At 36.6% G+C, this 14,755-nt stretch overlaps 1 protein-coding gene across 3 annotated transcripts in view; it reads left to right on the forward strand.

The window, feature by feature from the left end:
- Neto1 (neuropilin and tolloid like 1) overlaps positions 1-14,755 on the forward strand; it is a 118,987-nt gene that overhangs the window by 74,421 nt on the left and 29,811 nt on the right. For all 3 annotated transcript variants that reach the window (XM_031366203.1, XM_031366205.1, XM_031366204.1), the window contains 3 exons: positions 70-111; positions 228-355; positions 11,457-11,685. In XM_031366203.1, the coding sequence (XP_031222063.1) occupies positions 70-111; positions 228-355; positions 11,457-11,685 (399 nt within the window). The remainder of the gene's footprint in view (positions 1-69; positions 112-227; positions 356-11,456; positions 11,686-14,755) is intronic.

Below are 14,755 nucleotides of genomic sequence, written 5' to 3' on the forward strand. Positions count from 1 at the left end.
ATTTTACTTAATGTCATTGTAAGGAATTCATGCAGAATAAAACTAATTGTCATTTTCTCAATTTTTAAGATCCTGACTTTAAGGACCTTGGAGTTTTGAAACCATTGCCAGGTTGGTAAAAGAGAAATTTGATAATGTCCAGAGATCTTTGTATTCTGTAATGAAGTATACTTTGGGTTTATTATTCAAGATACATCTTTCTGTGTGTTTGGCATCTTATCATTTAGCCTGTGAGTTTGAGATGGGCGGCCCAGAAGGAATTGTGGAGTCCATACAGATTCTGAAGGAAGGCAAAGCTTCTGCCAGTGAAGCCGTGGATTGCAAATGGTACATCCGAGCCCCGCCACGATCCAAGGTCAGTCCCAGAAGTGAAGCCCACACCCAACAGTGGACCTGAGAAGCATCTAGTTTTTACATTATCTGGAAGTACGAGGGCATGTGTCAAATGTGCTACTAGCTAGCAGTTAGTTTCCTGTGCTTGGAAATGAGACTCGTGTTCACCTGTTCAACCTAACTTTTCAGCATGAACTGCAGTGTGGGACCTGGTGAACAGATTGTACAATGGAGAACAAGAGACCCTGAAGCAAGTCTAAGATTCTTTGACTCCAAAAGAGTGTAAATGAAACATGAGAACAAATTTCTAAATCTGACTTCTGACCTTCATATAGTCATTCACATGTACATGTGTTCTCTGAGACATACACACAGAGAAATGGACATACACCACTCTATACTTACTCCTCATGTTTTCTATGTTTACTACTAAGACATATATGTAAAGAAGTCAGCCAAGCAAAAGATCTTATCCTGAGCTGTTGATAAAGAAAATACAAAGGAGAAGACTACATAAAGAGGAAAGACAGCAGTAACCAGGGTCTCATTAGAAGGGCATGAGAAGCAGCGGGATAGCAACTAGGTAGTAGGAAGGTGCACAAGACAACAGAGAGAACACCACAGACTTTCTGTGCAGAGAAAACAGCAAACCTTTCAGGAATTAACTCAGTAGCCTGTGATCTAATGAGCCAATGGGTGTGGAGGGAGGTAAGTCTGTAAGGTCTAAACTCTGTGGGCCTTTACTGAGAATGGAGACTCTACCCCAAATGCTTAGTGATATCAAGGAAGATGATCAGAAAGGAATGTGACTGGATTTGCATATTAGAAATGGAATTCAGAAATATATGGGAAGGTAAGATAGGTGAATTGACATGAGCAGAAGCCCAGGTATGGATGAGTTCCGTGATGGAACTCACTCTTTTCTGGCTGCCAGTGAAGGAAATAGTAAGAAAGATACCACAGAATTTGGTGGTAGGATATTTCAGTTAAGCAAAAAAAAAAAAAAAAAAAAAAAAAAAAAAGTTACTGTCTTTTCCCTTTAGAATTTGAAGTGAGTTTGCCCTTCAAGAAGTACTTGTGTAAGAAAAATACCAAAGTACTTCTTGAAGTCTATATACATTATATATACTTCATATTTATGTAATGGATGGAAGAATGCACAGTCCTATTTACTGCTCTGAAAGTTACAAGTCTCTTTGCATCAGGGTAAATCTTTTAAAAGATAGCTTTGCTTTGTAACAGTTTAGACACTGGTTTTCTTTTTCTTTTTTCTGCTGCCTGCCAGTTCAGTTCAAGGTTAGCTTAAACTATAGAGAGAGTGTGTTTACAAGACTTGACAAGTTAGTGAGTCCCTGTCTCAAAAACAAAGGCAAAGGGGGCTTGGTACAGAGTACCTGCTTAGCCTGTGGCAGGCCCTGAGTCAAGCAGTGATACTAGAAGGAATTTTAAAGAAATAACTGGTATTTGTAATATAAAGTCATAAACACTCAACTGGATGATCAGAGAGCCAAATATATACAATTTGTGAATACATGGGAAAGTGCTTCTTTTTCTTCACCTTTATGAATGAAAATCTTGTTTTAAAGCCAACTTTCATAAACAGGAATTGTAAGCATAGCACCTTGTCACTTCAGTGTTAAAATGGAGAATAAGCACACACCTCCTTCTTCCAGATGGCAAATAAGCTGTCCTTTGTATAGTCCCTGAACAACAATGCCTAGTGCACCTGCCTGTCACAGAATCTGGCAGTCTGTGACCCAAAGGGGATGCTTCCTGCAGAGCTGAGCTAAGATGGTTCTATTGTGACAGCCTTTTTCTGTTCAATTAGAGGCTGAGAAGATGGGAAGTGGAATTGAATGCTGTGGAGAAAACCAAGAAGCAAGGCTTACTGCCCATGCCGGTTTCCTATTTTTGTGGATATCCTACTAATTATGAGCATAAGCTATCAAAGCATAAGTCAAGCTTGAAATGGCTCAGTGTGACTACTTGAATGGTATCTCACGACCCTACTGCAGTACACAAAGGGAGTTGCTAAAGAGTTTACATGATAGGACTAAAATTTGAATATACTGCAGGTTGTTCTGTAGCATTTGAAAATTAGGAAATGTACCAATAACTTCTTTACAATGTAGATGACCCCTTCAGTTATGAACATCATCCGTCAGCATCCCCAAGGAAAACCAGAGAAGAAATAATTTTGGAATTCCATTCATAATGGGGCTATTTACAAATGGAATAAGCAGTGTCAAGACAGTTGAAGCCTTTTTGAGATAATCATTGGATACAAACGCACTTCTGTGAGCAGAGTCTTTGCATGGAGGTTCTAGAACAAGGCTGTAGAAAAGGCACTGGTGTGTCCAGTAGTAGATCTTATCTAGAGAATGGTCACCATGGGGAATAATGCAAGACCAAACCATGGTAAGAATTTAAACCTGAAGTTCATGAGGGCTGAATTTCAGGTATTTGTAGATAACCACATTAAGTGGAATGCAGCCCTGAAAAGTGAACCTTTATCCATTCAACTCTGTCTAGGTTAGACTCATGAGGCCCTACATTTCTGAGGAGCAATTGGCAGCTAATGGTTTCCAGAGGAGGATATGCCACTTTCTTCTGTTGGTAGCTATTGCTAGATTAACCATGGTCTAGTGAAATACCCTATTACTACTCTTCCTCCAACCAACTTTATCTAAAGTTGGCTCTTTAAAAAATTGCATGAATCTGGGAGACAGACTGCTTGGGAAAAGGGCAGTAAAAGTAAGAAGGGGGTAAGACATGGTAATGGAGAGATGAATATAGCTACAATACATTATATATCTGTAAATATATGACAGTAGGAATTCTTACAAATAATATTTAGAGAACTCATATAACATTTAAGCTAAACTATATCTAGAAAGAAAGAGCCAAACAGCCACCTCCCCACTCTACATTGTTTTAGGAACTGTACTTTGTCTATTTGAAATGAGAGATAAACATCTATTAATTCCATATACTTAGGGTTCTGTGATGGGCATCAAATGACATTCCAGGGACAGAATGAGAGCAGAATTTGGCAGGGGTCTTGCACAATAATTAAATCAAGTAATTTTTGGCCAACATCACATGAAAGTCCTGTTACAATCCAAATCCCATAAATATGTGTTTGTGACTAGCTCAGACATTTGGCTAGCTACTGGTTGGAGCAAGGGTAATAATCTCAAAGCTCCTGGGCCAGTCTGATATTACAGAGCCACTATAACCAGGAACAAGATCCAATTCACCCAAGGAGATAGGAGATGGAGTCAGAAGACTCACCAAACATGTGCCAAGGAGGGTGAATCATTGATGTTTGGGGAGAATAAAGATCTACCTTTTGATGGCTACATATTATTTTCATTATTTCAAATTAAAGTTAATTTTCTATAAAACCAAAATATTGTAAATCTTCTTATAGTCAAATCAACATGGAAAGATGAAAAATAAGTCAGTATTTCATTAAAAAATATTATGCTGTTAGCACTGTTTATATGATGGCCTATAAACATGTGTAGGGGTAGGAACTTATAAGACCTCCACAGTTTCTAGCCCCAGTTCTAATTTTGTAAGTGTATCAAAGAAACACATATCTGGTTACATTAAATTAAGTTACCTGGTAAAGGATGCTTGAGAGATACCTGTGAAACTCTCATTCAGGTGCCATAGAGCTGGGAAGTGGCCCAGCTGAGTCTGATCTAGTCACACAGCCCTTAAAAGCAGAGACTTCTTTATTGGCCAAGGAAGGAGCCATGGAGTCAGAGGACCAAGTGAACTTCCTCAGCATGATGGTAGCCATGGGCCTAAATGGTCGTGCTAGTCTCAGAAGTCCAAGAGCATGGAATTTCAGACTTTGAAAAGATAATTAAATGTAAATCTGGAGTCCTTCTAACATGGGTTTGTGCAGTAATAAACAGATTACTAAATCTGATGACATCTCATATGTAACATTAGAAGGTAAATGACTCTGGAAAATGATTAGAATTGAAAACATAAAAAGTATCAAGGTTAGGGACTGAGTCTGCCTTCATTATATCAAATTATGAGAAGAATGAAAATTGGAATTTTAATGTAGTAAATAATAGCCAGTGAGAGATATAGTACAACTTTTCAAAGGAAATATTAGTTGTAGAATGTAAGAATGTAGAAGGCTACTCAATGTTTTGCTGTTTTCTATAACTGTCTAAATACCACTTTAATATCTTTATACCTAGATCTGTTGTTGAGTGTTTATTTTTAACAGTTTAGAAGATAGTATTATTTATGTTATATTTAGAAGATAGTATATTTATTTTTTAATCTTCCAAATTCATGTAATATTCTATCTGATATAATCCTGAACTTTGCAGTCACAAACAGCAATCACAAAGCCCTAGGCACACGCTTTTAGACTGTGGCTCAAATAATAAGATGTCCAGTTATCTTGAATTCATGAACAACATATGGCAGACCAGAGGCGACTAACCATTTATTTATTGTGAATAAAATTTTTCTTTTGAGACACAGATAATTGCCTCAGTCCTTGCTTTTCATAGTGTTATGACACCAGAGGAGGAGCTTCTGAGCAGCTGGTATTAAATTTTCTTTGTAATGAATTACTTAATAATTTCAGCTAAATTTACTTGCTTTGCATATAAACATAGCACTGCCTTCCATATTGCTGCAATTTGGAAAATAGATACTACCAGAAATGGTTTATATGTTCTGAAGTTGCCCATGTCTTTTTCAATAAATCATCCTGTCAGTTCCAATCCTTTGTGATTGATTAAAAAGGAAAAACGCATCAAAATGATTCACTGAGAAGAGATTTGGATCTGACTATCCCACTAGAGTTATATATTATTCTGTTGATCATTTCCCTTTGCTTTTTCTCACAGAGGGAGTAGAGAGACTTTACTTTTTTTTTTTTCATTTGCTCCCTGAAATAAGTCTTTTCTTGAAGCCATTATGTCACAAGTCTTAGACACTGATTCCGGTCATAATGCTCATCTTAAAAATGTTTAAAATGAGGTTGCTTTATACTAGATGTTTGTATGATTAAAAATTCAGAATGCATATTTGGACTAAACTCAACCTTGTTGTATAAAAGTGAAAGTTTTTCAAAATAATTGAATGCATAGATACAGCAGATGTTCAGGGTTTGCTTGGTTTGTTATTTTTATCGTTATGCATGTGCATGTGTGTGATTGTGTGTGTGTGTGTGTGTGTGAGAGAGAGAGAGAGAGAGAGAGAGAGAGAGAGAGAGAGAGAGAGAGAGAGAGAGAGAAAGAGAGAGAGATCTGTGTGCTCATATCAGAACAAGTGCCCTCAAAAGGGGGAATTTAGATTGCCTGGGGCTGGATACACCGGTAGTTCTGATACACCAGTGGTAGGTTCTGGGAACTGAATTTGGGTCTTTTCTGCAAGTGCCATAAGTGCTTTCAATCACTGAAGAATTTTCTTCAGACCCTGGATTAATTTTTTAAGGAAATATAATAATATAAAATGTCTACCATATTGCACTTAAAATATACACTTAAAACTTTTAGATGTTTGTGGAGATAAAAAAACCCTCAAGTATTATTTTCATAATTAAAATTATTTCTTTTTTCTTCTCCTCCTCCTCAATATAGAAATAGCTAAATTTATTCTCAGAAAAATACACAAAATGACAAGGAATTTGGACCAATATTTATGAGAGGCTGTTGGCAGTTGCCCTCCAAGACCAGGGAGATATTTCTGAAATGTTCAGAGAGATATTATATGACAGAGACTGTGGCTAGTGAAAACAAATCTTGATCAGGATGTTTTGGAATAAATTTAGCTGATGAATGAACAGCTCCCATTCTTGTGAACCAAATGCTTTCTCCTACACTTTATTTCCCTATTAAATACAAACATTGAAGTTCAAAATAATCACAAATGCTTCATATGTGCATGAAAAGTCTAGTAAAGGCAATTGTGTGGTTCCTCCATAAATATGTCTTTGTGGGTGAGGGGGAGCCTTTGAGATACAGAAGCATCTGAGATGGCAGACATTGCCCATCATGGCTCATCATGAACATGTCAGTAACTACAGCGATAATGCAAACAAACTGCAAGGTGTCAAAAGTTGAAGCTTGAGCCAAGTATGCAATCTGATTTTCTAATTACAACACCCCTACAAAATTAAGTAGTAGCCCTAGCTTTAGTGTGTGTGTGTGTGTGTGTGTGTGTGTGTGTTTTAAGATAGTAATTTATTTCAAAGGGCACATTCATTATCTACGTTTCATTGATACCTTCATAAACAGGCTTCTGAACTTCAGGAAAATAGAGAGAGTTAACTTTACGGGGCTTTCCCATCCACCCTACCCCTTTTTATTTTGTTGCACCTAGTTTTCCTTATGATGATAACTTTCCTTTGGTATTTATGACATATGAACGCTTCTTAAAAGTTTTCCGTGAGATTGCATAAGATGCAATGAAGGTACGGAGCAAGTTGGTGTCAAGCAGATTTAAAGGCCAAACCTATACAAAGATAAAACTATAAAAGTGACTGTGCCTGTGTCACTTCAAAAAATAAATAAAAGACTTGACTTTGCTGAATCCGAGTTCTCTTTGTCTTTAACAGTTCTTGCACAAATCTGCTTATAGAGTAATTTAAATCTGCAACATGGCTGTACTGGCAAGGGATCACATACAAAGACCTTCTAGGTTTGTGTGATCCAGCTGGAAAAAGACACCATTAATCACTCTGGCTGGAATACAGACATTCCCTGAGTACACACCTTTAATCTCTAACAATGAAGGTAAGGTTAGTTTCTGGAAGGAAGCAGCCATGTTTGAAAGAGATGTCTAATTGAGGGACAGACAAAGTGACAAATAAGAGAAAGATTTGACAGAATAAGTCAGAGATAGGTTAAGAGATAGGTTCATGAGAACAGGAAAGAGAGGCTAGTTAAGAACAGCACAGGGAGAGAAAAGGGTGGTGGTATGTGTGTGCCAGTTTTACTTGGACAGTTTTATTGGGACAAAGAGAACAAATTTAGACACAGGTGAAGGCAGAGTGAGCTAGAGAATGAGAAGGAGCCAGAAGATTAGATCATATTGCCAAAGTTAGTATGAGGCCAAGCAGAACAATTCAGTCAGAAGCCAAGAGTAGCTGAATTGAATCAATAAACTAGAAAGATTAGATTGCATGAAGGCTTGAAGCTTCGAGGCCTAAGCAAAGGGAGAGCTAAGCTCACAGAGGGGAAAATGCTCTGGGCTTAACCCAGGGTGTTTGTTCACATAGCTTGGATATGACTCATCTCATCTCTTTATTTGAAAAAATAAAAGTGACATTTACATCTCTTGTTGCTTAGGGAACTGCACAAAATAATTAATTTGAGGTCTAGTGACTCCTTTCTAATAATAATAAATTAGTACTCCAATCTATATTTCCGCTTTTAGTATAAGGAACTGAAAAATGCTTAGATATATTATGTCACAAAATATTTGGACTTAAAAATGTCAAACAAAAACTTATTTTCCCTCCTGATTCAATTAATCATTTTCATTCAGCATTTTTCTTTTTGTAAGTATAGGTATTTTGTTGTTAAACTTTGTAAAATTACTGATCTCCATGGTCATTTAATGTTGTATTCCAAAAGGTGGACTGTGCTGTGTCATGTATTCTTGTGGATGCATCTCTTGCTGGTAAACCTATGTATTTCTTTCTTGAATTCACATGTTCCGTTAACAGATGATAAACTATGCTAGGGATATTGTAGAGTATTTTAGAATATGCATGTATTCCAACTATTTATCATTTTTGTTATCTTACAGAAATCAGCAGATTCTCATTTAGCTTTTATAGAATTTTCAGACTGATGACTTTTATTCAGGGGATAGCAAAGAAACATGATGAAAAGAGTCAAAAAGACAGAGCTTACTATTCTTATTTCAGGAACTCACATTCATTTGATTATTTCTCTTAAGTAAGCTATGATTTTATTACTTGCGCCAGTTTCCTAATAAAGGTCACCTAAAAATGTCTTATTTTAAAAAGGACTTCATGCAAGTATGTGAAAGACACAGTGTTGCACATGGCAAAAATTTGGCATATTTAAATTTTTTTTCAGATTTATTTTTTCCATAATGTTATTTATTGCCTGAAAATGTACAGGCATGTATGTTACTTGATGTATGCCTCTTATCCACTCCAACTGTCCCTAAGACATGAGCAGCAACCCTCCCAACTTCAGAATCTTCCTTGTAGTATATTTCATCATTTATTTAATTATTTATTTATTTATTTATTTATTTATTTATTTTAACCTTGTAAGTCCAATTTATGGTGCATATATGTGAATGGACATTAGGTTATCTTCTGAGGTTTAAGAGTGGCCATATGTTACATGCCTAAAGAAGAATGACTAATTCCTCCTCCAGAGGCCATCAATATCGCCTTAGTAGGGGCTGTCTTCAGTGTCACCTCCCTGTATCCATAATGGATTGCTGTAACTTAGTTGATCTTGCATAGATCTATAAGCAACTACCGCTTCTGTGAGTCCATGTCTACACGATCCACATCATGTGGAGAACAGTGTTTCCCATTCCTCCACTCCACACTCCGTCACTGTGCTCTTTTGTCCTCTGCAATCCTTCCAGAGCCTGGTGCAGGATTGATGAACATCAGATCAACAACTGAGCACTTGCTGGGACATTCAGTACTTTGGACAGCAATATGTTACTAGGTTGTCCCTCTGTTATTCACAGCAACAAAAAGCTTCTTTGGCCAAGGTTGGAGACCCAGAAAGCTACTATGTTGCATGAAATAAGAGTAAAACTCCAGTTCCCCTTAGCAGCTCAATTCCATTCATCTGCTCATATTTCTCTGTCTCTTCTCAAAGTTATATCAGGGTAACCTGGTGTGAGCCATCACAGCTCATTTCTACCTTACACAGGCCTACAATATATTGTCCTATACTTTATATTATTTGGATGTATACCATATTTTGTTTTGATAGTTATTTTAAATAGTCATTTCCACAGACAGCAGAATGTGTCCATAATTTTTATTTGTAGCACGTAAAACCATGTTGGATTTATGGATAGCCCACAAATACATGATGAACACTAAACAAATGAAATTAATAAAGGAAATGGGAGTTCTAGTTAGTTAAGTTGACAGGAAATACTACAGGGACAGTAACTTAAAATATGTTCAATTCAAATCGAGCATGGAGGCTCTAATAGAAAATGCTGCTAGAGTTAGGAGGTCAATCAAATGGGAAGTTGTTTCTTTGGAACGTAATAACTGACCTCGATCTTGACACAACCAGAAGTTGCACCAGACAGTAAAGACCACTTCCTTCAAATGAAAGCCTGCTAATAAAGAATAAAGCTTGGAGTGTTGGGGACAAAAATACCCTCAAAACCAAAACCAAAACAAAACAAAAAACATTGGGAGGAAGGGGTAGGGAAAGGAAGGAATAGAAGGGAAGAGGAGGGGAAGTAAGGGAAGAAAAGGGAAGGGAAAGGAAGGGACAAAAGGAGAAGAGAGTGGAAAGAAGGAGGGAAGGGGATGGAGGGGGAACAAGGCTTCTCAATGATTTTACTTTGCCTCACATTACAATTTGGGTTAAAGGCCCCGGGAACATTGATTCTGTACTTGCACATGTTAGTTTTACCTGGGCTGGGAATTGAGCCATATTGTAGAAACTGAACCTGACAAGACACACAGGCTGTTGAGGAGATTGTTAAAATATACTGTTTCATGGGACAGGACATACAATTGACTTATAAGAGAAGCTACAGGGACCAATGTCTATTTTATAATAACACTGAAGGCAATTGGTATATTTTTACAAGCTGAAATACTGAAATTGTGAACAGGATAGACATCTACAAATCTGGAATTTTTTTTTTTTTGATTTCACAGTTTTTGAAATAATCAATTAAACTTAAAATAAATTATTTTGTGTGTATGCTAGATGAAGTAAATAAAATTTAAAGAAAATAGCCTATATATGTGCATGATTAGAAAATAAAATATTAACAGTCTATGTGTCAAAGAAGGCCTGGCTTATTCTGATACCATTCTTCTTGCATCTTCACTAACTTCACTTACTTTTATTTTACATTATTCCTCTAGTTTCACATTCTATGTTGGTGTAGTGATTTAATTAATACGTTTCAAGCGCTTCATTCCATTGCTTACTATTGTTTGTACAATGCACCATTATGGCTGCAACCAAAGGGCCAGGCTGTGGCTGCTGCTGAATGGATGGATGAATGAACAAACAAGTTCTTGTAGTCTTATTCGTGTTGGAATCCATCACTTATGGTTCAGAATATACCTTGGCAGTCAAAGTTTATCCCTTCATCAAGGACACATGTGTTAAAAGCAGGATGCCATTGAGGAAGGAGGCCTCAAATCTCACTTGTAGCTTATACTCTATGAGCCTATGTGGTCATATCTGAGTACTGCAGCATGAGAGTCACAAAATTGTTAGGAACTTTAAAAATGAGTTGGTGTCACAGTACATTGCATTCATTAAATGCTAATTTAAATTTTATTTGTGTACACTTAGCTAAATGGCCTGATCTTAAATGACATAAAATAGAGAGATCTTTAAAAAAATGTTTCGATATGCTTATTCTCAAAGCTGAATCGTTGCAATCTAAACAGATCGAAATCAAAAGTTGTCTTTCAATATCAGTTTTGTTTTCTTTTAGTTTTAATGTAAATCATTCTTTAATATACCTGTTTCTCCCAAACAAAGCAACCAGGGCACTAGAACAGTAATACATAAAGAAGAATTTGAAGTCCCTTCCGTAACCAAAACAAAACAGTGTATAAATTTTGAGAGCTAATATCTGATTTCAGATGCATCATGGGATGACATCAAGATCATTTGGAGGAACAAAAAGAAAACTTAGCTAAAGGAAATGGTGCATTTACTTTTTTTTTTTTAAAGCAGCATAATAACAGTTGAAAAATATTGAAGGTAATTTGCTTTGCACTAGTTTGTCTGCCTGCGGCCCACAAGGGGAAATAATGGGGCTGATTGCAATCAAGGCTGTCTTGTGAGACTGAACAAAAAAAGGAAGCCCTAGCTTTGCTCTACATCTTTAAACGAACAGTTTATTTTGTCTTTGTTTTACAGATTTACTTACGTTTCTTGGACTATGAAATGCAGAATTCAAATGAGTGCAAAAGAAACTTTGTGGCGGTCTATGATGGAAGCAGCTCTGTGGAGGATTTGAAGGCCAAGTTCTGTAGCACAGTGGCTAATGACGTCATGCTGCGCACAGGCCTTGGGGTGATCCGCATGTGGGCAGACGAGGGCAGCCGCAACAGCAGGTTTCAGATGCTCTTCACATCCTTTCAAGAACGTAAGATTCCCTCACTTGACTGTTTGTCCTTCACATGTGTCCAGGGCAGCAAGACTCCTCAGCTGCTAATGGGGTTTTCTTCATGCCATGTGGGCACAGCAGGGTGTTCCCTAATAAGCTCTTAACACAAGTGAGGTTCTTTCCCCCTCGTTTTGATGCAGTGACAAGCGACGGTTACATATTACAGTCTGAGTACTTATCTCCATATATCCATCATCGCCTTTCCTATGCTAGTGCAAGCTCTTCCATTGGGAAATGATGGGCTTTGTTTGTCTTTGGGTTTAGCTCTTCCCAAGTATGTGGAGGTGATGGTGCAGTTTCTGATGAAGCTTGGATTTAAATATCGTTTTTTCAAAACCGCATAAAATATGTGACTTGTTAACTTTGGTAATTTTTTCCTTCAGTCTGCTTTAAACTGACCAGGCTTCTATTGCAGAGCCACAATTAAAGTAAGGGGAGAGAGAATTGCGAATTGCGTGGGAAGACAAAATTAGGAAAAACATCAGAAGATGTCCAAGTGATAGAATGATATTTAAAGTTACTGTAAAGTACAGAAGTTTGTTTTTTTTTTCCCCACTTTGGAAATTACAGTTTAATGAATAATGAGATGTATGAGTAGATATATTAGGATATAATTGGAGAGCTTTGGCTATTTCATGGTTCACAAAAATAAACAAATAAAAATAATCCCAAGAAATTCAGCTTTAAAGGATAAGAGCCTTATACTTTGCTTAAATAGAAACAACGAAAATTAGTTTGGAACCTACTCAGACATATTATTGTAAACAGCACGGGGTTGGTGTCAAGATTCTTAAGTTTAGGATTTGCTAAAAAATTTAGATAATTATTTTATAAAACATACAATTTCATCTGACTTTAAATTCCTCTTTGATGACCCAGCTGGGGCAATCTGGGGCACCGGAATCCTTGAATGACACTTGATCTTTCTAAATAGTTCCATGGACTTCAAGTGAGTTAGATATCCTGCCCAACTGTGGGTTGTTTGTACATGTTGAAGTCTCTATCTTCATCTCAGGGCTTGATTAAATGCTGGAGATCTTGGGCCTTTAATTCATTCAGGATTTTTTTTTTTAAACTCATTTTACAATTGCTGGGCCATAATATAAAGAAATTCTTATTGGAAATTATGGTGACTTATGCTACATAGCTCAGTCACATTTAGTGCAGTGTGCCTTTGATAAGAGCCTTCAATAGACTCCTTCATTAAAGTATTAATTACAGTCTACACGTGTTACAGAATACAGTTAATAGGAGATTTATCATTTTAGTAATTTTATTCTCAATGTTTTGTTTTATATATTTTATTTATATAATGCATTATAGTTGCCATATGTAACATGATATTTTGAAGTACATATGTGTTATAGAACTGTTAACACCTCTTCGGTCATGATGTATTTTTCTCTGGTGGAATGCCAAGAAATGAATAGTAAGTGTTCTCACTAAGGAGAGAAAAATTTCAGATGATCATATCGATGGGCTAGAAGGAACCGTGGCATCGTGTGATAACTTTATATTTTCAGGTTTTGTTAAAGGGTTCTGTGATATGTGTGCATGCACTGTGGGGAGGCAGAGGACAACATTGTGGAGTCAGTTTTTTTCCTTCAAAAGCTCAAATTTAGATTACCAGACTTATGTGGCATGTGAATTTTTAGATGCCCAGCCATGTAACCTGACTCCTGTTGGAATGACTTTTTTTTTTCTTAAATATTCTTTTCAATTTGGAATCATGACCTACTGAGGTCACCTATCCAATTTAACTGTCAAAAATATGGAGTGGCAAACTGCTATGCGATCTCTTAATCTGCTACTGCTCTGTAAAATTTAATACGCGTAAATGAAACTATACTGCTCAATTTAAACTATGATTTAAAATTTTATTTTATTCAAGTGCAATAGGAGAAAATAACTCCATTTTATGAGGGAAGCACACTCAGTTGTGTAATTAAAGGACATGTGGAAAGATATCAGGTACATGGGGTGCTGTACTGATCAAAATGAAAATCTCATAGTTTAACCCTTGGTGTTGTACCATTGGAAAGCTCAGTAGCATGTGAGATACAAGGAATCTGCAGCTGATATGATCTGCAGATCCCTTTTCCTCTAAAATGGATTATTAAGTTCTATGTGTATCTATCAATCTGCATGCATATAAGAAATGGTGCATTATGTCATGGTATGTACCTTTTATATATGTGTAGTTGAAAGAAAATGTAACATTTCAGTGTCTGTGAATGTATGAGCTATCGAAGCCATTTAGTGAGTAGCTATATCACTTAAAAAGTGATATGATACAGGGTGTTCCTTCACTATGCAAGTGAAGTTCCACCCAACCCAGTATGTTCTTCCACACTCTTGGAATGAGTTTTATAATGACAGTTTCTGTGATCACTACACTCATTTGCAATAAGCTTTTGCCAAAAGATTGTTGTGTGATCTGGGTTTTCTTGCATGTTATACTGAATGTTCTCTGTTGTTGAACAAAATATGTTCAGTTGGTTAATTGAAAGTTAGGTGATTTCTATAAATCCTTCAAATTCCGTATGTTAAAAATCTAATAACCCATGTGAAGCCCTTGTAAAATGACTAGATTTCAAAGACAAGCACTTTTGGATGGGATTGGGCTCCACAGACAGTGTCATCATCAGAAACTGACTCAATCCTTCCTCTTGGGAAGACATAGTGGGGTAGTTTCACCTGATTGTACCGACACACTGAATGTGTGGTATGCACTCTTGGACTTTTCAGATTGTAGAATTGTGCAAAACCAATGCCTTTTTCATCTAAGTAAACCAGTAGTTTGTATTTAACTATAACATCATAGGTAAATTAAATTATCTGTAAAGAAGTTCTTACTGTGGTGGTTTACTTTCTTTCATTGACTATTATTGTTCAGAATTCTGTTTGTGGTGTGAAGAGGGAAGTCATTATGCAATGAACTGGGTGTGTATACTGCTTTATTCATTGGACCTGTTCTCTACTGGGTAAGGTATGGAAAATAAGAGACAATACAAAGTGGACTTTAGTTTGAAGTGGTAGCTTAGAACAA

Source organism: Mastomys coucha, unplaced genomic scaffold (genome assembly GCF_008632895.1).
Source record: "Mastomys coucha isolate ucsf_1 unplaced genomic scaffold, UCSF_Mcou_1 pScaffold13, whole genome shotgun sequence".
NCBI lineage: Eukaryota > Metazoa > Chordata > Mammalia > Rodentia > Muridae > Mastomys > Mastomys coucha.